This window comes from Pteropus medius, unplaced genomic scaffold (genome assembly GCF_902729225.1).
Source record: "Pteropus medius unplaced genomic scaffold, Ma_sr-lr_union100, whole genome shotgun sequence".
NCBI classification, from domain to species: domain Eukaryota; kingdom Metazoa; phylum Chordata; class Mammalia; order Chiroptera; family Pteropodidae; genus Pteropus; species Pteropus medius.
This window is the reverse complement of record NW_024341893.1, coordinates 1,415,246-1,437,351: the sequence shown is the minus strand read 5'-3', so window position 1 is coordinate 1,437,351 and position 22,106 is coordinate 1,415,246. Positions and strand designations below refer to the sequence as shown.

At 59.5% G+C, this 22,106-nt stretch overlaps 2 protein-coding genes across 6 annotated transcripts in view; one reads left to right on the top strand and one right to left on the bottom strand.

Moving 5' to 3' along the window:
- Positions 1-15,736, top strand: part of ACTN4 (actinin alpha 4) — a 66,340-nt gene extending 50,604 nt beyond the window's left edge. For 2 of the 5 annotated variants that reach the window (XM_039854861.1, XM_039854870.1), the window contains exons 9-21: positions 2,395-2,487; positions 3,908-4,138; positions 4,674-4,821; positions 7,958-8,108; positions 10,364-10,472; positions 10,607-10,747; positions 10,821-11,003; positions 11,099-11,233; positions 11,603-11,782; positions 12,529-12,675; positions 13,846-13,911; positions 14,557-14,715; positions 14,813-15,736. In XM_039854861.1, coding sequence (XP_039710795.1) covers positions 2,395-2,487; positions 3,908-4,138; positions 4,674-4,821; positions 7,958-8,108; positions 10,364-10,472; positions 10,607-10,747; positions 10,821-11,003; positions 11,099-11,233; positions 11,603-11,782; positions 12,529-12,675; positions 13,846-13,911; positions 14,557-14,715; positions 14,813-14,971 — 1,902 coding nt within the window. In that variant the 3' untranslated portion in view covers positions 14,972-15,736. Of the gene's footprint in view, positions 1-2,394; positions 2,488-3,907; positions 4,139-4,673; positions 4,822-7,957; positions 8,109-10,363; positions 10,473-10,606; positions 10,748-10,820; positions 11,004-11,098; positions 11,234-11,602; positions 11,783-12,528; positions 12,676-13,473; positions 13,912-14,556; positions 14,716-14,812 lie in introns of all 5 variants that reach the window. The other 3 variants (XR_005651128.1, XM_039854854.1, XM_039854844.1) reach the window with 3 other exon arrangements.
- The window catches only part of CAPN12 (calpain 12), a 10,696-nt gene continuing 4,314 nt past the window's right edge, over positions 15,725-22,106 (bottom strand). The window contains exons 11-20 of the mRNA XM_039855203.1: positions 21,436-21,644; positions 21,225-21,267; positions 21,078-21,137; positions 20,550-20,607; positions 20,117-20,187; positions 19,954-20,016; positions 19,223-19,301; positions 16,884-17,000; positions 16,724-16,782; positions 15,725-16,627 (exon numbers count right to left, since the gene is read on the bottom strand). Of these exons, the coding sequence (XP_039711137.1) occupies positions 16,604-16,627; positions 16,724-16,782; positions 16,884-17,000; positions 19,223-19,301; positions 19,954-20,016; positions 20,117-20,187; positions 20,550-20,607; positions 21,078-21,137; positions 21,225-21,267; positions 21,436-21,644 (783 nt within the window). The 3' untranslated portion in view covers positions 15,725-16,603. The remainder of the gene's footprint in view (positions 16,628-16,723; positions 16,783-16,883; positions 17,001-19,222; positions 19,302-19,953; positions 20,017-20,116; positions 20,188-20,549; positions 20,608-21,077; positions 21,138-21,224; positions 21,268-21,435; positions 21,645-22,106) is intronic.

Sequence of the window (22,106 nt, the reverse complement as noted above, 5' to 3'; positions counted from 1 at the left end):
CTAGCGACCTAAGTTTTTGTCACTAGTTAGCAAGTGGTTAGGGAGGAGAAGAAACTAGCTAAGTACTCCTCTAAGGACTTCAAGCTCAGGCCCTTAGTCCCTGACACACCCCTTACAGGGTGGGGTGGGTGCTGTTAGCCAGTTTAAAAGAGGAGGACGTTGAGTTTCAGGGTGGTGGGAGCCATCCCAAGAGTCATAGGACAGGGGCTGTGTCTGCTGCCTCTGTGGGCCACCTTCTTCAGAGCCCAGGTCAGCAGGTGCCTCTCTGCGGGCAGTGTGCCCTGCCCTGACACCACTTAATGGTGTGACCGCAGATCAGTCACTTCACCTCAGTTTCCCCATTTGTCAAGTGGGGTTTATACTGGACCTGTCTCACAGGATTGTTCTGAGGAAATGAGCTCATGCAGGTAGAAGGCCGAGGACCATGCCTGGCCCTGTCAGGGCTCCACATGTGGTCAGGTAGTCAGAGCAGCCTTGCCCTTGCCCGCCCTGATTCTTCACAGCCCAGGCCAGAACCCTGTTTCATAGCCTCCCGCCACCTTCCCAGCATGCAGTTGGAGCTTGTGTTTGGAGTGTTTGCTCGAGGGCACAGACAGGGAGAGTGGGCGGGGGTGAGCAGAGACAGAAGATTCCTTTCCACAGATCCCTACTGACGGCACACGTGCGGACCCCAGACCAGCCTCCCTGCCTTCCACATTGCCCTGGCAAGAGTGCTTTCTTTTCTGCCCACCTGCGCTCCTGTGCTTAGCGCTGAGCTCCATGTGATGGGGGTCAGGAGGCCTGGAGGGATCTGTGGGAGCGGACACTGGCAGGAAGGCCCAGGTCAGAGCATTTGCAGGTTTTGAGGTGGCCAGAGCCCTCTTGGGAGGAAACGAAGGCAAGGCCCCTAGGCAGTGCAAGGTCCATGCTTCGCCAGCTCCAGTCTGGCCTCCCCCAGCCTGTATCCGCGGCTCAGGCCAGCCTTAGGGTCTTCTTATTACTGCTGCTGTCTTTCCCCCAGAGACTCAAGCCCATCTCTTAAAAGAGTGTTCCCTGGGGCTTGTTTTCTTCTATAAATGCAAGGTGAACCCCAGGCCTGGCACAAGTATGCCTATTCTCATCTAATAGTTTCTCGTCACTAAAGCATTTGTTCCTCGTTCACTCATTCATTCATCAACCCCGAGTGCCTAAAACACACCAAGTCCTGAGCTGAGTTCCAGGAATTTATCAGTGAAATAAAACACTTCTGCCCGGCAGCCGGTGGCTTCGTGGGTCTGCATAGGAGAGTGGGTTTCAGCCAGAGATACCATTGTCTCTTCCAAATTAGGGGTCAGGACTAACCTCCACAGCTTCCCCTCAAGCTGCAACCTTGGCTCTGCTTCCTGCACCCCCTTGGGGCCGGGTGTTCACTGGCCAAGGCCCTCAAAGGAATACTGCCGGGGCCATTGGCATGTGTCCTGCAGCATGATGCAGGGTGTGTGTGTGTCTGTGTATGCGTGCACACCAACCTTGGCTGGTCCCCCACTCACCTCCCCACCTGCCTGTCCCAGAAGCTGTGTGTGAACGGGAGAGGCAGGGCGTCAGTGCCTGCAGCTACCTGGGTCTGGAGCCATCCCCAAGCCTCTCTTTTCCTTCCCCACCACTCTGTAGACCCTCCTCACTATTTCTGTTCCTGTTCTGTTGCCGTTTCAACTCTTCCTCTTGGACCCTTTCTGTGATTCCTGAAAGGTACCTGGTCTTCCTCTCTCTGTGTGGCACCCCTCACCCTCCTCCACTCTGCACATTCCTCCCCAGCAGGACAAGGCAGGACACTGTCCTGTAGTTTGGGGCAGAGACTAGTCCCTGTTTCCCGTGGGCCCTGCTCTTTGGAGCCCTAGCCTCATTCTGCCCAGCGAGCTGTCAAGCCCCTCCACAGGGAAGAATAGGAAGTGTCCCAGCTTGCTCTGCCTATGCCCCAACCACCAGGCTTCTCCGGGGACACCAGCATTTCCTCCCTCTGCCTGCCCCACAGCTCTGGTGCTCCACCTCCCTGCAGCCTACCTTACCACCCAAGGCTTGGCCTGCTGGAGGACCCCACCCAACCCTCCTCTTGGTGGGCCACTAGTCTGTTAATTCATTTTCTCCACCGCGGGAGGGCTCCCCAACCCCACCTCAGCACCTCCAGGGGCCAGGCCCAGATAGCCTAGGGGCCTGGCTATCTGGGCAGGAGCCTGAGCAGTGAGCGGTGGGGATATGGCAAGGGCTGTCGGAACACAGGCACACAGGGCGCCATCTCACTGGAGCTACGCTTCCTCTCCATCCCTCCTCGGGGACTTCTGTGTGGGCCATGGATGAGCCAGCTTTCACGGGACATGCCTGTCAGGAGGGAGGGTTACTGGCCCCCAGGCAGCCCTAACTGTACTTTCCCCGCCCCAGGCTGAGACTGCAGCCAACCGGATCTGCAAGGTGCTGGCTGTCAATCAGGAGAATGAACACCTGATGGAAGATTATGAGAGGCTGGCCAGTGACGTAAGTGCACCACTCACCCCCAGCCCCGGTGACCCCGCCGGGGCTGAAAGCTCTGGTCACCTTTGTTACCCTTGGCCAAAGGTCTGTGGCTCTTGCAGAAAGGGAGAGCAGATACAGCAGTGAGATTTTCTAGAAAAGATGGTAAGGTTACAGACTGGAGTTTGTCCAAGCCAGTATATGACCTTTTGGGTTAGTTTCACAAGGCTAAGGGTCAAACTGGTATGTCACCATGCTAGCTGGCTTCTGGGGTCTGCCCTCTCCACAGTAGCCCTGTGAGGCGGAAGTATGTGTCACCCCCATTTCCAGGTGAGGAAACTGAGGCCCAGGAAGGTCAGGCACAGGTCCACTTTCCCACAGCTGGTAGGGCAGAGAGTGGGGCTCAAACCCAGGCACCCCCGCCCCAGAGCCCAGCGCGAAACGTCTGCTGGGAATGTGGGTGTTCAGCACATCACAGCTCTTCTGGATCCTCTCAAAAGTTTTCATACTAAAAAAAATAAAAACATTTAAGTTCCCAAAGGGTAGTAATTCAACTGCTCTTCCAGACAGTGGTTCCCAGACTCTGAGATTTCATGGACCAGGAAAGCTTGGAAAAGTCTTTAGCAGCCAACTTAACGGTGACCAGCTTTTTATTTTGCCGAGTTAAGGGGGTATTTAAAAAGAAAAGGCTGCCATCTGTTACCACCACCATTATTTCTAACACCAAGAAAAGGTTAAACATTTATATATCTTAGAATCCTAGTCCTTCCCAAGAAAGGGCAGTTGGCACCATTTATCAAGATGGAGACACACAAGGAAACCCTTGTCCTTGGTTTTCTCATTTTACCAGAGGTTGTCACTGTACCAGAGGAGAGCGTTTCTGCTCTCCTGGGATTGTCCTAGAATGTTTAGTTTGCTTGTTCGTACCTTGTCCTCACCCCATCAAAGACATGAGTAGCTCATAAAAACATGTCACCTTCTTTTCCAGACTTCCTAGTTTTTTAATGTCCCAGGCCCTGAGCGTGGTGCTGGCTGCCCCCTAGTGAGCCAGGCACTGACAGTGAACATGGAAGCAGTGAGACTCGCAGATAGTGCTCCGCTCAGTGGCGATGGTGGCAGTGGGGCCACGTGGTGGGGCGTGATGGGGGAGACCCCCCCAAGGAGGGCCCCTGCTTACATCTGAGGAAAAGGAAGACCGAGAGCAAAAGCACGAACAGGAAGTAACCAGAGAACAGCACAGTGGTTCTAAGGGGCACATGTTCCCAGAATTCCCTGCTGTGGGATCCCAATAGGAATCGTGGAGAAGTTGGGCTGGGGAGCAGGGGTGATCCCCAATATGGGACCCTCAAAGATCCAAATCCCATGGGCACGTGAATTGGGAGTGGCCCTGTCGGCACTCTGAGAGCCCCCTGCAAAGGCCACGTGGCTTTTTGTGGGCCCGCAGCTCCTGGAGTGGATCCGGCGCACCATCCCCTGGCTGGAAGATCGCGTGCCCCAAAAGACCATTCAAGAGATGCAGCAAAAGCTGGAGGACTTCCGTGACTACCGGCGTGTCCACAAGCCTCCCAAGGTGCAGGAGAAATGCCAGCTGGAGATCAACTTCAACACGCTGCAGACCAAGCTTCGCCTCAGCAACCGACCCGCCTTCATGCCCTCTGAGGGCAGGATGGTCTCGGTGAGGGCCGGGCTCTGGAGCCCAAGCGGTCAGGGCCCAGGAGGCGCAGCCTAGCTTCTGAGCCCAGCCTGCCACCTGTGGGGCTGCAGAGTCTCCAGACTTCCCCTAGACTTCTTATTGGCCAGCATAGTCTTTCTTAACTAAAGTGCACAGCCTTTGGGGTACAGAGGTTGGGTGGGGATACAGTTGACACTTTACCACCATCTCCTTATCATTCCCTACAGTTTCACACCCATCCTCAAACCACAGATAGTTTGTGTGGAAGTATTTGAATTTGGAACCCTAGATAGCCATGCCTCTCAGGGAGGGACAATATGCCCCTTGTACACATTCATTCTTTCACTTAATTCAAAGAACTTACTTTCATCTGCTACGTGCTGGGCCCTCTCTGGGCACAAGGATATAGCAAAGCAGGGGTAGATGTGATCCAGCCCATTTCTGCTGCCTTCCCATCAATGTTCCTCAGGGAGGCATCATCCCACTGGGTACCCCAGCCCCTGGGATAGCCTTGCCCTCTCATCCCCTCCCACTGCAGGACATCAACAACTGCTGGCAGCACCTGGAGCAGGCCGAGAAGGGCTACGAGGAGTGGCTGCTGAATGAGATTCGCAGGCTGGAGCGGCTCGACCACCTGGCAGAGAAGTTCCGGCAGAAGGCCTCCATCCATGAGGCCTGGACTGATGGTATGTCCTCTCAGCTCTTTTGTTCCGTTCCTGTCCCTCAGAAGCACACGCACGTGTGCACACACACATACCACACGACTTCCCCTTTCCTGCTGCTCGGGGGCACGCATGTCAGAAATGCTGCTCTAGGTTTATCCAACCCCAGGCAGCAAGAAGCAGTTTGAGGCCTGGTCCTCCTGTTGCCTCTGCTCTGGCCTCAGTGATTACTTACAAGGGGGCCCTTCCTGAGTCAGCAGAGACCGGCCATCCAGGAATGCAGCTGAGCCCCATCCAGGTCTATCAGGAAGTGACCCCTGTCCCCGTCCGCAGTGCCATGTCTCCCACACCAGGGTGGGGTGGGGGGCGGGCTCTCCCACCCAGCAACCTGCATACAGACAGCCTGCCTTCCCCCTTCCACACCGTCTGTGACCGGGGGCCTCACCCTGAGGAGCCCCGCTGCTGGGTGGGCCTGGGCTCCTGAGCACAGTCCTGAAAGACAAGGTGCAGAGCCTCCTTCCTAGGGGCCTGGCCCTCTGTGGGATGGCTTCCCCAGAAGGGCAGCGGTGCCTCCTGCATCTCGGCAGCCCTGCAGCTGCCTGTTCCCTTGGCTTGGGATGTGGAATCCCATCACGTCCCTGGCCCTGGGTCAGGACCCACACCATGGGTGGGATTCCAGATACGAGGGGCCCGAAAGCCTCAGGAAACGGCCAGTGCCTGGGAAAGCCAAGCCACCTCACAGGCCTCCCGCTGCCCCCGCGCCCCCCCACTTCCTTCCCAACTCTATCTCTACCCTCCTGCTACCAGTCTGCCCAGCTGATTTCACACTTTCTTGCATTGCTCAGGGTGGTTTTTATCCTTCCCACACCCACATTTCACCGTGAGATCCTCACTCAGCCTCTGGGGGATTCTCCAGTGCCCCGCTGCCAGCTATTTGTCAGGCCGCCCCACCGCTGGCCAGATGCTGAGACCTACCCAGATGCCGCACGCCTGCTAGCATGGGAACACACAGCTCTGTGTGAACTGCAGACCTGGGCCCATGTCACCGTGTCCCTGGCTGCAGCCCCACTAATGCCCTCCTCACAGTAGCTCAGGCCGGCTGTTCTCCAGCAGCAGCTGCCAGATCCAGGGCCGCCTCTAACACAGCCTCTGTCAGGATTAGAATGCGGGGGGAGAAGCCGGGAGGTGAGGCACGGAAGAGGCCTGGGCCAGGGATGCCTTACAGAAATGGCGCCCGTGGCTTCACTTCCCACCAGGAGGAGGCGGTGTTGGCATTTACTTCATTTGTTCCTTCATTCATTCCACAAACACCTCTTGAACCTCTTCCCTGTACACAGACAGTATTTTCCCAGGTGGGTAAGGTCCCTGCCCAGGGACCTCCCAGGCCATCAGAGTTTGGCATTTCTCGCATCGGAGGGCCCTTGTGCACTTAAGTGGATTCATAGCACCTGTGTCCTGCGCTTTGACTACACCTTTCCCCGTCACTGTCATGGCTCCACAGGCTCTGGGCGTCACCCTCTGCATTTCCCTCTGGGGTCTCCCAGCCTGTGTTATCAGCATTTCCGTCGTTTGCCTGGAGCTCTAGGAAGCCCTGGGAAGGTGGTCTTCTGGGGTCTGAGGGTGGGGGGTGCGATGGCCCCCCTGGAGCTCCTTCCCTGGGAATGACTCGGGCTGGCCTTCATGTGAAAGTGTTTAGAAGTCGGCCCAACCTTGCTCCAGGGCGGCCTCCACACGTCCCTGCCCCACCCATGCCTCACCCAGCCTCCTCCAAGCAGGTGCGCAGGCACGCTTTGGCATTTGGTTCTGCGACTGAGTCAGCTCGGAGCCCCCAGGCAGGCCTGCTCACTCATTCGGAAGACCTGAAGTCTCTGTAAAACCAATGCAAAACAGGTGGACAGACCAGCCTCCTGGCTTCTTACCATCCCCCACGGCCTTCAGGGCTGCGGGTCCATGTGGATGCTTCTCAGATGGTCTTGGGTCATCTGGGAAAAAAACGGAAAGGAGCCTTGCACCACTTCTGTGACTGCCCTGAGGCCCGTGTCCAGGGTGCCTGTGGCCCCCTCCTCCCAGCGCCCCTTGCCAGCCCTTGCGGGGACGCTGCTGAGGCAGAGGAGTGGTAACATGCTATTTTAGGTTCCCGCCCTTGGGAGGAGGGAATTGCAAGCTTGCCTTTGTGGCTGAGCCTCCTACCCCAGGGCCAGCGGGGCAGGGCCAGCGGGGCAGGGCCAGCCGAGTCAGTCTCCCAAGCCGCTGTCTCCTGCCTGCCAGTGCCCAGCCCTGTCCTTGGGGTGACTGGCTCTGTGCCTACCCTTCTCAAACACCACCTCACAGAGACTGTGGACTAGGTGCTAGTGTTGGCCCCATTTCACAGATGAGGGAACAGGCCAGGAGAGACTGCGCCACCCCACTGCACTGGGAGGGCAGCTATTGCTTTGACCACAAGCCTGCGGGAGGGGGAGGGGAGTCTCTGAGCTGCCATTCCAGGGGCAGCCCGAGGTGGCTTTACCTGAAGTAGCATTCCTTCCCAGGCTGGCTTTTTCCCTCATTTCTGCACTACCTTACTATGCTTACAGGGCTGACTTGAGCTTCTGGCCTGGGGCATGTAATTAGGCAGGCTCCAGAACTAATAACAGTGTTGCTCCCTTTCTGCCTGCCTTACTGCCCGCGAGAAGCCCTTTGGAAGGTGCAAGGCCAGCAGATGTTTATCGGACCACCACCCCAAACGCCAGGGGGCAGCAGAGGGTGGGCTCCCGGAAGAACCTGACTGGAACACTTCCGTTTCCCCTACCTGCTGAGGCATGGGCTGCACCCCAGCCACTTCTCCAGATCAAGGCTCAAGGCTCTTCGCACATGGTGTCCACGATCCAGCTCTCGTGGTCGTCTGCCGCTAAAGGACACTGAGTTTAGAACACAGCTTGAATTGGGATATTTGGCTCATGCCCACAGTGTCTTCCAGCTCCATCCAGGACTTGGTTGGGCTCAGAGATCCCTGGAAAGGGCTAGGGAAAATGTTCCAGAAGTTTCTAGCTTTCACGGCACCGTTGTCAGCTAGGCAGGATGTGGGGTCTGCCCCATTCCCCTCCTGATGGTTAGATAGGCCTCTGGTGGACTCCTGCTGTGCTGTTCTCTAAGTGCCTCCTGCCCACTGCTCCGCCCCCAGGGAAGGAAGCCATGCTGAAGCACCGGGACTATGAGACCGCCACCCTGTCAGACATCAAAGCCCTCATCCGAAAGCACGAGGCCTTCGAGAGCGACTTGGCCGCACATCAGGACCGCGTGGAGCAGATCGCAGCTATAGCGCAGGAGCTCAAGTAAGTGTGGGCTCGCGGTGTCCCGTCACCCGCTTCCCCGCCAGCACTCCAGAGCAGTGGGAGGCGGCACCCAAGGCCTGGCTGCCCCTGGATTCCACCTCCTTGCCTGCCACACGGAGATCACTGGCCGGATAGGGCGGGCAGCCGGCCCGCACCCCCACCCCCACGAACTGAACTGCAGGGTGCACAGAGAGCCCATTGTTCACAGCCCTTCCCTACGCTGCTCAGAATACACTATTGTAAGAGCTTCCAGCCAGCCGTGTTCTTTGCCCTCCCTTCCCTGCCCAAGTCAGATAAACTTGTGCACACAGTTAGTACACTGAACCTCCAGAGCCAGTGAATGGGGGCCTTATTCCACCAGGCGACGGCCAGCAGCAGGGAGGATCCAGGGAATGGGAGGCCCAGGCCATTACTTCATGGAAAATCCACAGGTCCTGAAGGAGTGGCAGGTCTCCCAAAATAGCCATCTGCTCAAAAATGGGATCCTTGGCTAGTACTGCTGTTTCCACAGACACCCCAACCCCGCCACAGCCATCCCAAGAGTTCTGCTTATTCCCGCAGGGGGACCCGGCATGTTGCCTGGCAGAGCCCTGTGCCCCGCGCCAGGGAGGGCCGGTTTCCGCCCTGACCCTCTCCCTCTACGTTGCCCAGTTGCTTGGGCTGGGGGGTCACCATGTGCTCACCCAGAGGCAGAAGTACCATGGGGCCTTCACAGTACTGGGAACACTGCACCCCTGTTGGAGGCGCCCCTTTGTGTCTTGCAGTCTCTCTTAGGATGTAGCCCCTGCACTCAGCATGCCCAGGACGAGGTGACAGGTGCAGATGTCTGCAGGGGTTGTGGGAGTGGTACATGGGTAGGTTTCCTAGTTGACAGGCGAGACCCTGGAAGCTGCTAAGCAACAGACTTGGACCAGACCCTAGACCAGCCACTTCTCAGGCACTGGGGAACAGCCGTGTGGAGCCCATCACCCGAAGCCAGGGAGTAGGCGGACCCCGAAGCAGCTTTCTGGACAGTAGCCCTGGAGGAGAGAAAAGGGGACTGTGTAGGGTGTTGTTGCTTCCCCCAAAGATAAGTCAGGACCGAGGGGCCAGCCAGGACAAGCCTGGAGGGACATCCTGGGTGAGAGTTGTTAATGACACTGACAGAAACCCACAGAGCACTCAGCACTCTGCCTGCGCCAACTCGTTTAACCCCCAGCATGGACGCCTGGTAGCGTTAAACGTTGGTGTCCCGTCTCCCCCCAATACAGAGGGGAAACCGAGGTCCACAGAAGCCAAGGGCCTCGCCCAAGGTCACACAGCTGGGAGGTGATCAGGACAGAAGTGGAACCCAGGCCACCCAGCCCTCTGGAACAGCCTTGCTCCCTTTCTCAGCCTTGTCTCCCCACCACCCCTCACCAGGCCCCCAAGCTTTTGGCTGCACACCAACTCCCTAGAGCCCTGCTGCTGAGGGTATCTAAGTATCCGGACCACAGGAAACCAGTCCTGCGGCTGATGCGGGGGCGTGGAGAGATGGGGGGCGTGTGCGGGCTGGAGCCAGGAGCTACTGTGTCAGCCTGGTGTTTCCCAAACCTTGGTCATTCCAGTAATAATACTCATACCCTAATCAGCTCACTGATCTTTTAAATATATTGTCAGTTGCTGAGAATGAGATTGCAGGCTAATTATCTATTTTTTCTTAATACCCATCGAAATACATACATCATCTTTAATGAGTAGCGGTTGCTACTTCTACCTGCTGGGTGCCAAGGACTGCTCTCAGCACAGGCACCAGGTGACTCGCTCTCTGCAGTAACCCACCACCACTTCACAGGAGAGAACAGGTCTCCATAGTAGGGTGTCCCTTGCCCCGGGCCGGGGCCACACAAATACAAAATGGTGCCACCAGAATTCAGACGGGGGAGCTGGGCCCCAGGGCCTGTGCTCTACCTGCCCTCTGCTAGTCGTCTTTCTGGGAAAGGCAGTCCACCCGCAGGCTTGCTGGGGGCCCCCAGTGAGCCTGCTGTAGCAGAGCAGGTCATGACGTGAGCGGGCGGGAGGAAGCCCCTGCTCTCTGTCGTGCCCTCCCCCCACCCCACCTCTCGAATTCCTCCTACCCAGAGGCCATGGGCCAAAGGGGTAATGGATGACTGATAGCCTTCAACATTGATGTCTGTCCCCTGGCACCAGGGCCTGGGACACCTGGGGATAAGTGGGTCCAGGCACACCCTTGACTGCCCCCTGCTGCGTCTCACCGCTCTCCACCCTGCCCACAGTGAGCTGGATTACTATGACTCCCATAATGTCAACACCCGGTGCCAGAAGATTTGCGACCAGTGGGACGCCCTTGGCTCTCTGACCCACAGTCGCAGGGAAGCTTTAGAGGTGAGCAAGGGCCACTCTGTCCCTGAGGACATTCTCTGACCCCTCAGGGCCCCCGGATCCCTCCCACCATCCACCCCCTCCTGCTCGCTGACTGATCTCCCTCATCTGTCCCTGTCCCTCCCTATCCATGCCAGAAAACGGAGAAGCAGCTGGAGACCATCGACCAGCTGCACCTGGAATACGCCAAGCGGGCAGCTCCCTTCAACAACTGGATGGAGAGTGCCATGGAGGATCTCCAGGACATGTTCATTGTCCACACCATCGAGGAGATCGAGGTCCGCCCCCACCCACCCCTCTTGCGGGGCCTCCTGGGGGCCGGGCTGCCCCTCACCCCTTCTCTTCCCCCAGGGCCTGATCTCCGCCCACGACCAGTTCAAGTCAACGCTGCCGGATGCCGACAGGGAACGGGAGGCCATTCTGGCCATCCACAAGGAGGCCCAGAGGATCGCCGAGAGCAACCACATCAAACTCTCAGGCAGCAACCCCTACACCACCGTCACCCCCCAGATCATCAACTCCAAGTGGGAGAAGGTGGGCAGTGCCCGTTGGCAGGTTGGGGCGGGGCATGGGCGGCCAGGTGAGGTTGACCGCCACCCTGACTGTTCCTGATCTGTCCCCTCCCCCAGGTACAGCAACTGGTGCCTAAGCGGGACCACGCCCTCCTGGAGGAGCAGAGCAAGCAGCAGTCCAACGAGCACCTCCGCCGCCAGTTCGCCAGCCAGGCCAACATTGTGGGGCCCTGGATCCAGACCAAGATGGAGGTGAGGGCCATCGCCACAGCCCTGCTGTGCTCAGGGCCAAGTGGGAAGGACCCCCAGTGAGCAGGAGGCCTCCAGCCCCTGGGGGAAAGTGGGGCCTGGAGTCAGCCAAGCCTGAGTGTCTCTTACTGTGAGAGGCGGCTCTCTTGGGCCTCGTTGCCACATCTGCAGACAGGGTCTGTCACAGCGAGTCAAGGATGCAGTGAGGTTAGACATGCCTTGCGCTTGGCACAGAAACTCTGCAGTGTGGCTGCTTTTTCACTAGAGGGCAGCACTGGAGGGGACAGCAAGCCACAGACCTAGGAGGGGCACCCCTGAGCAAAGGCCGAGGGTCCACCAGACCCCCACCAGTGGCACCCGCCTTCTGTGCAGGAGATCGGGCGCATCTCCATCGAGATGAACGGGACCCTGGAGGACCAGCTGAGCCACCTGAAGCAGTACGAGCGCAGCATTGTGGACTACAAGCCGAACCTGGACCTGCTCGAGCAGCAGCACCAGCTCATCCAGGAGGCCCTCATCTTCGACAACAAGCACACCAACTACACCATGGAGGTATGCCGCGCCCCGCCGGAGCCCCACGCCCTGCGTTCCCCGCCACGAGCGCGAGGAGCCCCGTGCAGCTCTTCCTCCTCTCGCTCTGACTGAAAGGCTAGGTCAGCATGTTTACAGCTTTCCCGCCACCATGACGGCGCCCGTCTCAGGACACACTCCTGGGAGAGCAGGGACGGCGGCACCTGCCCCACGGTGGCCTCAGCAGTTGGGACACAGATCGAGGCAGCGTGTACTGGAGTCTGTGTGCATCAGCTCTCCACAGCCGGGTTGTGGTGTCAGGGCTGTTCACCCTCATGTTGGTAGCTTGATATCGTCCACGTTGACAGGCTTTAGAGCATGCATACCACAGATGCCACAACAAAAAGAAAATGAGTCCCCCTTCCCCCAAAACCAGTTAAACATTGCCCAGCATACCTTGGCAGAATTTCTATGTGGATTCTGGCGCAAGTATTGGGCCCTGGCCCTCTGCTGCATTCATCACCAGGACATATGCTAAGATGGCATGAACCCTACTGGTTGGCAGAGGCATCAGGGGGGTGCCACACCTGTGTCCCTGTGTGCAGATGAGGTACACAGAAGAGCATGGGTCTTGACTGGCAATTGGGAGACAGAGTCAGGGCAAGGCCTGACTCCAGGCCACACGCACAGACGTGTGGGGAGAACCCAGAACCCTCAGCTGCGGTGGTGTTGCCAGCACCCCCCACACACACATCCAGCCCACAGTCACGCCCTGGCTCCTTCCCCAGCACATCCGTGTGGGCTGGGAGCAGCTGCTCACCACCATCGCCCGCACCATCAACGAGGTCGAGAACCAGATCCTCACCCGCGACGCCAAGGGCATCAGCCAGGAACAGATGCAGGAGTTCCGGGCCTCCTTCAACCACTTCGACAAGGTGAGCAGCTCCCTCCGCCCCTCGGAGTCTTCCCTTCCCACTGCCGCCACTGTCACCGTCCCATCCCCTCTGTCTTTGCATCTGTCAGTTCTTCACATCACAGTTGCTGAGTATCAGCTGCTGCTCACAGGGGCTGGCAGGGCCCTAGCCAGGGAAAGGGGTACAGAGGTGACCGCCCTGACCCACAGCACGAGCATTCTCCCTCAGGTCGGGGAAGGGTCCCAAGTCCTGCCTCTGGGGGTGTGCTGATGAGACCCTGGGACAGACGAAACCCCAGCACGCCGGGTTTGGAGACCTGGCCCGTGCATCTGGCCCACACATACACTGTTCTTAAAATTAAGGTTTGGGCTGGCAGCCCCTTTAAAAGGGTCTGAGTGCCAGAGTCCCCCAGTCCCCGGCAACCCCTCTGGGCCTGACGTGTCGTCAGCCTGCCTTCTGCTCGTGGGTAGGGTTGTGCAACCTCAGTCCTGCTTTGTCAAGCAGGGACCCTGACGTCCCAAGCAGGGGGGAGTCCAGTCCCCTTCTCCTGCCCTAAAGCCGGGAGGCGGGGTGCACCCCTTCCCCAAGCCCTAGTCCTCGGTCCTCAACTCCCGTCACGATAGAGGCGGCCTCTGACTGCCCCGCAGGACATCCACGCCCTTCCACCTGCCTTAGCTGTTCTTGGCCATCACCTTGTCCACGTCACCTCTAACTGTGTTCCCCCCAACCCTCCGCATGCGACCCTGGCCCCTCTCCCCACCTCTGCGCCGGCCTGGTCTCCACACCGCCCCTTGCACGCCTGCCTCTGACGCCCGGCAGGACCACGGCGGGGCGCTGGGGCCAGAGGAGTTCAAGGCCTGCCTCATCAGCCTGGGCTACGACGTGGAGAATGACCGGCAGGTACGCGCCCTTGGGCCCAGCGGACCATGGCATTAACTGCTCTTCTCTCTCTCTCCCCCCTCCGTCTCCCTCGCCATTCCGCCCCTTGCCGTTGTATGTGCGTCTCACTGGCTCTCTTACCTCCTCCCTCCCTGTGTCTCTCTGGACACCTTTCCCCTTACCTGGTCTCTCGGGGCCACCTCTGTCTCTCCCACTCCTGCCACTGTCCTTTTTCCCTGCTGTGCACATGGGGCGGCCCCTCTTGCCTACTCTGGGCCTGGCCTCCTCTGCTGTCCCTGCGTCCTCGAGCAGAAGCAGACAGGCAGCATGGACTCCGATGACTTCAGGGCTCTGCTTATCTCCACAGGATACAGCCTGGTATGCAGCCTCCGCCTCCCTCGCTGCTGTGCCGCTCCTCCCCGCCTCCCCTTCCTGTCCCTCCTCCCCTCCCTCCCCACCCACCCCCACAGCCTCCTGTCCCGCCCCCTTTCTCTCCCTCCTCCTCTTTGTGCCACTCCCCTCCAGAGTTCCCAGGTCCTCGGGGACACCCCTCCGCCAAGCAGTGCAGCCCCTCGTCCCTCCTGCTGCTGCATCTGCTGGGCTGGGGTCCCTCCGATGACTCCCTGAGCCTCCCTCTTCTTTTCTTGGAAGTCTCTGGAGAGAGGAGGTCAGTCCTCCGGCTCCCCCTTTCCTTTCTCTTTCTCTCTTTCTCTCTTCCCATCCTCCAGAGCTGACTTGTGAGCCTAGGGCTGAGGAGCAGCAGACCTGTTTGATCTACACCCCACTCCCCACTTTCCAAAAAACAAGGGAGGGGAAGAGCAGAGGGGGCCCGTCCCCAGTTTGGGGCGCATGGGGCACATGGGGCAGTCAGCCCAGGGAGCCAAGACCCTTGGAGACAGGCTCGTGACACAGCATGTATGCTGGGGTCAGGCCCTGCCCTCCAGGCTTGGTTCTGCCCGCTGTGCCCAGCCACCCTACCCCACTCAAAAGCTGCCTGTCCCCTACCCTGCTCCTGCCTCACAGGGCGACGCTGAGTTCAACCGAATCATGAGCGTGGTTGACCCCAACCACAGCGGCCTTGTGACCTTCCAAGCCTTCATCGACTTCATGTCCAGGGAGACCACCGACACAGACACAGCTGACCAGGTCATCGCCTCCTTCAAGGTCCTGGCTGGGGACAAGGTAAGCCAGATACCTCCGAGCAGCTGGGCTGGTAGGGAGGGGCTGGGGGACCAGTGTGGGGTGCAGGTGGCCCAGAGTGCTGCCCTGCCACCCCCAGAACTTCATCACGGCCGAGGAGCTGCGGAGAGAGCTGCCTCCGGACCAGGCCGAGTACTGCATCGCCCGCATGGCGCCGTATCAGGGGCCCGACGCTGCGCCGGGCGCCCTCGACTACAAGTCCTTCTCCACAGCCCTGTACGGCGAGAGTGACCTGTGAGGTCCCCGACCCGACGCCCCTCCTCACAGCCTCCAGAAGGGGCTGGTGGAGCCCCTCTGCCCCCCTCCCCAGCTGGGGCCCTCTCTGGTCCGTTCCTCCGACTCTGTATCTATGCAAAGCACTCTGTCAGTCCTTCCTGGGGTGGGCGGGGTGGGCAGGGAGGGGCTGGGGCCGGCTCTCTCCTCTCTCTCTGGTTGGCCAGGAGGTTCTCTCCCCCTCCCCATGGCTAGGGGGATGGGAGACTTTCGGGGTCAGCATTTCTGGTTTGGTAAATATATATATTGTTTTGTTTTTTAACTATGTGGAGGGGACGGTGGATCCCCACAGTAAAACAGGTCCCCTCTGAGCTCTAGGAACGCCCTCCACACCCCGCCCCTTCCTTTGCTCCTGAGGTCCCTTCAAAGCCTCCCACATCCAGGCCAAAGCCCTACGTGCCTTGTCCAGGAACCACCCGCACCTGAGATGGGCCCAGCAGGGGGCGCCACAGCTACCCAACAGGAAAGAGGACCCCACCCGCTCCCTGCTCCCTTCCCCCCTCCTTCCTTTGTAAGTGTCCAGAGATGAGGGGATGCTGCTTAGCACCCCGCCTTTCCTGCAGCAGAGGACTAGGGTTGGGCAGACCAGCCTTTTGCCCCTGCCCCCAACCAACCCCCACTTTGCTTTGTCTGGACCTGAGTCTGATTTTCTAAGGACCAAAAACAAACAAACAAAAAAAAAACAAAAAAAAATCACAAAAAAATGCTATAAAAAAAATAAATAAAAACATCCAGAGAATTACTATTTACTTTATTAACTTACGGATTTATTATATAAATATATATTCACCTAGCAACATATCCTTGCCGCCTCTTGCTCTCATAATGAAGACATAGCTGATTCGCAACCCTTCCCCAGCCCCTTACTGATTTCTCTGTTGTTTGTCAGGCGTGGGTCTCTTGGGACCCTCCTGAGGTGGAGGGGGCTGCTGGCCTGGCTGCCTGTTAGTTGATGGATTTGCGCCTATCTTCCCCCACCCTCCCCCCTTTTTTTGAGTTTATTCTGATTATTTTTCTTGGTTTCTGGATAAACCACCCCTCTGGGGACAGGATAATAAAACATGTAATATTTTTAAGAAGGAGTCTTGCAGTGTCCTCTCTTTTTCTCCTGTCTCTGCTGTCCACGTAGCAGAACAGTGACAAAACACCTTGTCCCAGAGTGAGGCCGGGCCTGGACGTGCCACGACCCCCATTCCCATGAGTGTGTGAAAATGAGACCCACCCAGTCTGGGCGCGTAACGCCCTGTGCTGCGTAACGCTGACTGACTCACGTAACCAGCACGAGGAAGGTGCCCTTGCCGTCCCTGTGCAGGGGAGGCGGGCAAAGCACCGAGAAGTGCAGGGACTTGCCCCGCTGGCGAGTGGTGGGGCCAGGGATGCGCGCCAAGGCAGGCTGGCTCCCAAGGCCGTGCTCTCAACCCCTGCGTATGGAACGTCAGCCCCCATGCCAGGCAGAGAGGTGGAGGGATGGCAGGAGGTTGGTTTTGCTCAGACCCCCGCTTGCTGTGGAATAAACCCTGGTCCAGGCTGGCAGAGGGACAGGCATGGCTCCCAGGAGCTCTCCTGCCTCCAGCCACAGGCGCTCCCGTGTGAGATCCTAGAACGTGGCCACCTCCAGCCACTGGGCGAGAGAAGACAAGCAGGCTGGAACCGGGGCTCTCCTGGGACTCCTCCCTGCGCCACCCTGCGCCACCCTCTCCCTGCAGCCCAGACTCACCTGGCTGCGGGTCAGGCAGATGACCCCCTCACCCCCATCCAGGTGCTGGCTGCAGTGGCCTGTGCAGAGAAGAGCAGGAGTCTTAAGCACCTACCACCCCAGTCCCCCTGCCATGGGAGACAGCCTCCCTCCGCCCCACCCGTGCCGGGGTGGCCCTCACGGAAGATGCAGATGAGCTGGGCCACGCAGGAAACGAAGCGCTCAAAGTCCACACGCAGACGGCTGTCCCGGTGGCGGCTAGTGAGGGCCTGGGTCAGCTGGTTGTTGAGGTGGAAGCCTAGGGGGAGGCAATTCTGAGGGCGGGCTGCCATGAACTGACCCTAACTCCTCAGGGAGACACCGAGACACCACGGAGGCCTGTTGCCACCTCTCAAACCCTAGCTCGGCCTCAACCCAGCTATGCGGCTACGGGCAACTCCCTTGACCACTCGGCCTCAGTTGCCTCATCTGTCACATGGGGACTATGTCCGACCCCGTAAGGGTGCGTGGTATTCTCTGGAGAGAGCTTAGGCCAGTGTCTGGCACATAGCTGTGCCAGTGTTACTGCTTCAAACTGCAGAATTTCTACCAGTGGACACTGGGGAATATTTCTGCACAGCAAAACATTCTTGTCGGTCCCATATGGAGTCCGTTTCTTTACACTGCCCAGCAGAAAACATCTCTCATGAGAAATCTCAACAGAACTCCTGAAAAGCCACAAACACTCCGGGGCTCGAGTACAGGGTGACTGACTCCCTTCCTCCGTGCTCCACGGATCCACAGGTCCAGGTAAACATAGTCCCGGGATAATTCCATGAACCTCTGCTGCCTCCTAAAGCCCACGCTCCCCTGACTCTGCAGATTTGACAAGTATTTGTCAAGTGCCATCACGTGTTGTGCCGTGGCCTAGGTGCAGCTGAACAGTTGGGCAGGGGCCTGCGGCCTCATCCTGGTCATGTGAGCTCCCATGGGTCATTCTGGATTTCATCTGCCCTCAGGACTGGGGGAGAAGCGCTGCTGTGCCCAGGGCCGTGGGAAAGCCCAGGCGAAGGAGGCAGAAGGGCCAAAAGCCCCTCAGCTGTCCCCTCTGGAATTCCTGTTGGCCTTCGTGGAAACTGCCCGCTTCCTCTGATTCCTCTCATGGGTTCTGTGTCCCGTAGTGCCTTGGTATGGGGTCCTGCCCAGGGTCCCCTGGTACTGGTGAAGCCCCTCACCAAATTTACTGGGCCCTAGTGACCATGACCTCCTAGTTACCTGTCCCCAGGGCCTGACTGTCCTGAGCCTCCTGGTGGCCCTCACAGACTGCACCTCGTCTCCCACGCCCCTCCCCACCACTTGGACCTCGGACTTCGCCTCGCCTCCTTCGCACATGCTGTTCCCTCTGCCCGGAACACATCGTCCTCTCAGCCCGGGCTCATCCCTACTCATCACACACCCCCTCAGGAAGCCCTCGAAGACACCCCCGCACGCAGCATCGAGCACTCTGGGCTCCCACAGCTCCCTGCGCCTCTCCGTCCCCACCCTGACCACTCTGGCCTCTCATTGCCATTGGTGGCTCTGGCTGCCCCTGGACTGGAAGCCGTGAGACGTCAGGAAAGGGTTCGTGGTGACCACTGAATCCCCAGCGTCAGAAGGCCCAGGGCTGAAGGCAAAGTGGGTGTCCGGGGGAATCAGCAAGGCCTTCCCTGACCGCCCTGTGTCACGCCACCGCCCCCACCCCCCCGCCGCGTGCCCTAGCGCCCTGGCCTGCCTAGGTGTCTTATTTGTTGTCTGCCTGTCCCACCAGAACACCTGCCCCTCAAAAGCACTTGATCGGCTTCCTTCCTGGAACGACCGGCACGCACCAGGCACCCTGACACGGAATAAGTGGGACGAGATCGTCCCCTTGTCCTCTCACCCCTGCTTCTGTCCGGGACTCATTTCTCACTGTTCCATGTCACTCCATCTTCTGACTCCATCTCTTCCCCCTCTGTCTTCAGCTCCTTTCTTGCCTTGCGCGTCCCCGGACCTCTGACCTCCCCATGTCTTGCTGTGGCAGACCAGCCCTGGGGTAGGTGGGGATCTAGGACTTTCTGTCTGACCCTCCCCGCCAGCCCTCTCCACACAAGGGGAAGGTCACACTCTTGCAGCCACCCTGTGTCGCACAGCCACTTTACAGAGGGAAACAGAGGCCCAAGGAGGTGGACTCATGTGCCCAGGGCTACCCAAGAGTAAGTGTCGTGAGGATTCCAACCCAAGCTCAGGGAAAATCCGGGACGCTCTGCCACAGTGACCTGGTGACACCAGCTCCCAGGAGGCCTTGCGCCCTGCCCAGCAACCTCCCACACCCTCCTTTCCTCACACAGAGGATTCTCCCCTTGGCATCTCAGGGTCACTCAGTCCTTGCCAAGAGCTGGCAACAAGCTAAGGTGTCGGCTTTGTGGGTGGTGGCAGCCAAGTGGGCAGCCGGGACTCCGGGAGGACAGGGGGAGGGAGAGCCAGTCCCTTCCCCACGACCCACCCCAGGACCTCTGTCCAAACCTGCAGCATTCAGTGCCAGCCTCAGCTCATGGGAGTTCATGGTTCCAGAGGCATCCCGATCAAATTTGTCAAATATGGCCTGGGCGGGAGGGAGGAGGTCAGTCTCACCCCCAGGCCCCTGAGCTTCCTGAAGAGGGCTCAGAGGGAACCTCAGGGCCAGACAGCCTGGGTTCCCCCCGCAGCTCCCCTTCTTCCTGGGCAAACAGCTTTACCACTTTGGGCCTGTTTCCCAATCTGTAAAATAGGATCAAATGTAAAAGCAGTAACAAGGCTGTTGTGAGGATGAGTTAAGACTCCCCTTATGGCCTAGTGAGGACTCAATAAACGGGGGCTTATCGCTATTAGCATGGAGAGGCCTTGGACCATTTTCTCCTCACACGGATGTGGGGGGCAGGAATTGCCACCTCCCATTGGTAGACACTTAAAGGCCAGTCAGAAGGGAGGTGACTAGCCTGCGGTCACACAGCCAGAAAGGGGCTAAGCTTGGAGCTGGGATGCCAACCCAGGACCAGAGCCCTGTGCTCTTGATCCTTGAGCTACTTAGTACCCTCAAGGACCACAGAGGGCGATGGGGCAGGGACGTCCCAGCCAGACCCCTCCACGTTGGCGTGGTGTGGTCCAGTACCTCTTTTCCCTCGGGGCCCTGCTAGCCCACAGAGCACCCACGTCCCTATTAGTAAGGTGCCTCTCCCTCCAAGAGGAGGTATCTCCACCCAGCCCCGCCCCCTTACCTGCCACCTCTGGAGGTGGCTCCAGAGCTGCTGGAAGTCGTGCAAGGCCAAGCTTCGCCCATGCTGGGGATGGGACATCTGGTTAAAGTCAATGTTCCCAGAAGGGGAGCAGAGGCCCCAACACGCCCATCCTCCCTACCCAGGCACGGTCGCCATCATGTACCACAAAGCACTGCAGCAGCTGCTCACAGGTCCTGAGCCCGATGTCTGCGGGGGTGCGGGGGTGGACGCTGGCTACAGGAAGCAAACTCCTTGTGGGCCAGCTGTCATTGTGAGTGCTCAAGGTTACCGTCTCCCCCGCCCCCATTTTACAGAAACTGAGACACAGAGGGCCAAAGGGCTGCCAGTAACTAACAGAGGTGAGATTGAAAGCCAGGCAAGTGGGTTCCAAGTGCTAGCAGCCACGCTCCCTGCCTCTCCCTCGGAGGAAGGGGTCTTATGAGTGGCCATGGTCTTGGCCACCAGCCTGCCCATAAGGCCCACGTGTGGGGAGGCGCTGTCCGGTTGAGCCCGGGTTTCCCAAGGCCTGGCTCCCAGCAGCGTCCTGGATTAACGCACAGGGGGCTCCGAGGGGTCTGCTCTGATCCCCAACTCACCAGGCTCCAGGGCAATGCTTAATAAGGCCTGGAGCTGAGGGGCACCGAGTTCTTCCTCCTGGTAAAGGAGAGAGCCGCGTGTGAGGCCATTGACAGGCAGCCCTTCAACCTCCGGCTCTGGGCCTGGCCGAAACGGCATGCTGGCTGGTGCTGGGGACGCAACAGAGACCAAGCGAGCCCAGGCCCGCCCCCTCGGAGCTCTCCGTGGTCAGTGTGGTCAGGGCTGCGGTGGGGAAGCGCTGGGCGGGGGGGAGCCCACAGCGGGCATGCGCGGACCAGCCTGGAGGAGGGGGAGGAGCGTGTGTGTGCGCGCGCGTGTGCGCGCGTGTGCGTGCGTGTGTTTGTAGGGAGAGAAGAGGGCCAGGCAGAGGTAGAGACCGACAAAGTCCCTGAGGCAAGGAAGAGCTGCGAGCATTTTGAGAAATCATGAAATTTAAGCACAGGGCGGAGGAAGTAAAGCAAAATGAGACATTCGGGGTGAGAGAGGGGTCCAAGGGGAAGGGTAGGATCCCCCGTCCCCCTCCTCACCTCTCCCGCCAGCTCCTTAAACAGCTGCTCCAACCCCAGCTCCAGGGGAACGTAGGGGGCCTGCATGGTGGGGGGAGTTTAGTTCTGGCCAAGAGGGTCTCCACCCCCACCCCGTCGGTCGTGCCCCCTCCAGGAACAGCCCCTCACCGTGAGGGCGTGCAGATCCGCGCTGATCGCCTCGTCGATCTCCCTGCAAATTACAGACCAGACGTGGGGGAGGGGCTGCTTCCCCCGGCCTGGGGCTCGGGGGCCGGCGGGGTCTCAGCGGAGGGGTCGGGCACAGGATTCTGGGCCCTGGGGCTGGGGCTGGGGCTGGGGCTGGGGATTCCGGAGGCGAGTCAGGGGGCCTCGAGCTCACACGGCGGTGTGGCGGCGCTCAGAGAAGATGCGCAGCGTGAAGTCGGCCTCGTCGCCCGCGCGGGCAGCGCTGGGCACCACCAGGTAGTGGCCGGGGCGCAGGCGGCAGCGGCGGCTCACGTCGCGGCGGGCGCAGAAGGGGGAGCGGTCGGCGCGCAGCAGGCCCGGCAGGAGCGCACGACTGTGCGGGGTGTCCCAGCGGCTCAGCAGCTGGGGGGAAAGGGGCGGGGGCGGCGTGACCATACCCACCCAAGGCCACCCCACCCGGCCGCCCTTCCACCGCACCCCTGCAGACCGCCCGGTGCTGGCCCACGCGTCCACCCGGCAGCCCAGCGCAACCTAGGCCCTCCCTGCCCCAGTGCAGCTTGTCCGCGCCCCAGGGACTGGTTCAGGGGTGGATGGAGCCTGGAATCTGGGGTCCCACGTGAGACCCACCTCCTCTGGGATCTGTAAGAAGGACGAGCAATGGAAGTCAGGGCCAGGAGGGAGGCGGCCGCCCCTCAGCGTCCCCTCCTTGCCCTCTGCCTCTCTTTTCTTCCCGTTCTATCCCCGTTAAGTCCCTGGCCCTCAGTCCCTGTCTCAGCCGTCCTCTGACCCCTCCTGGTGCACTTCCTCCCACCTGTGCCTCTGTGCATCTCCTCTTCTCCCCTGACCCCCTTCTCAGTCCTCCCT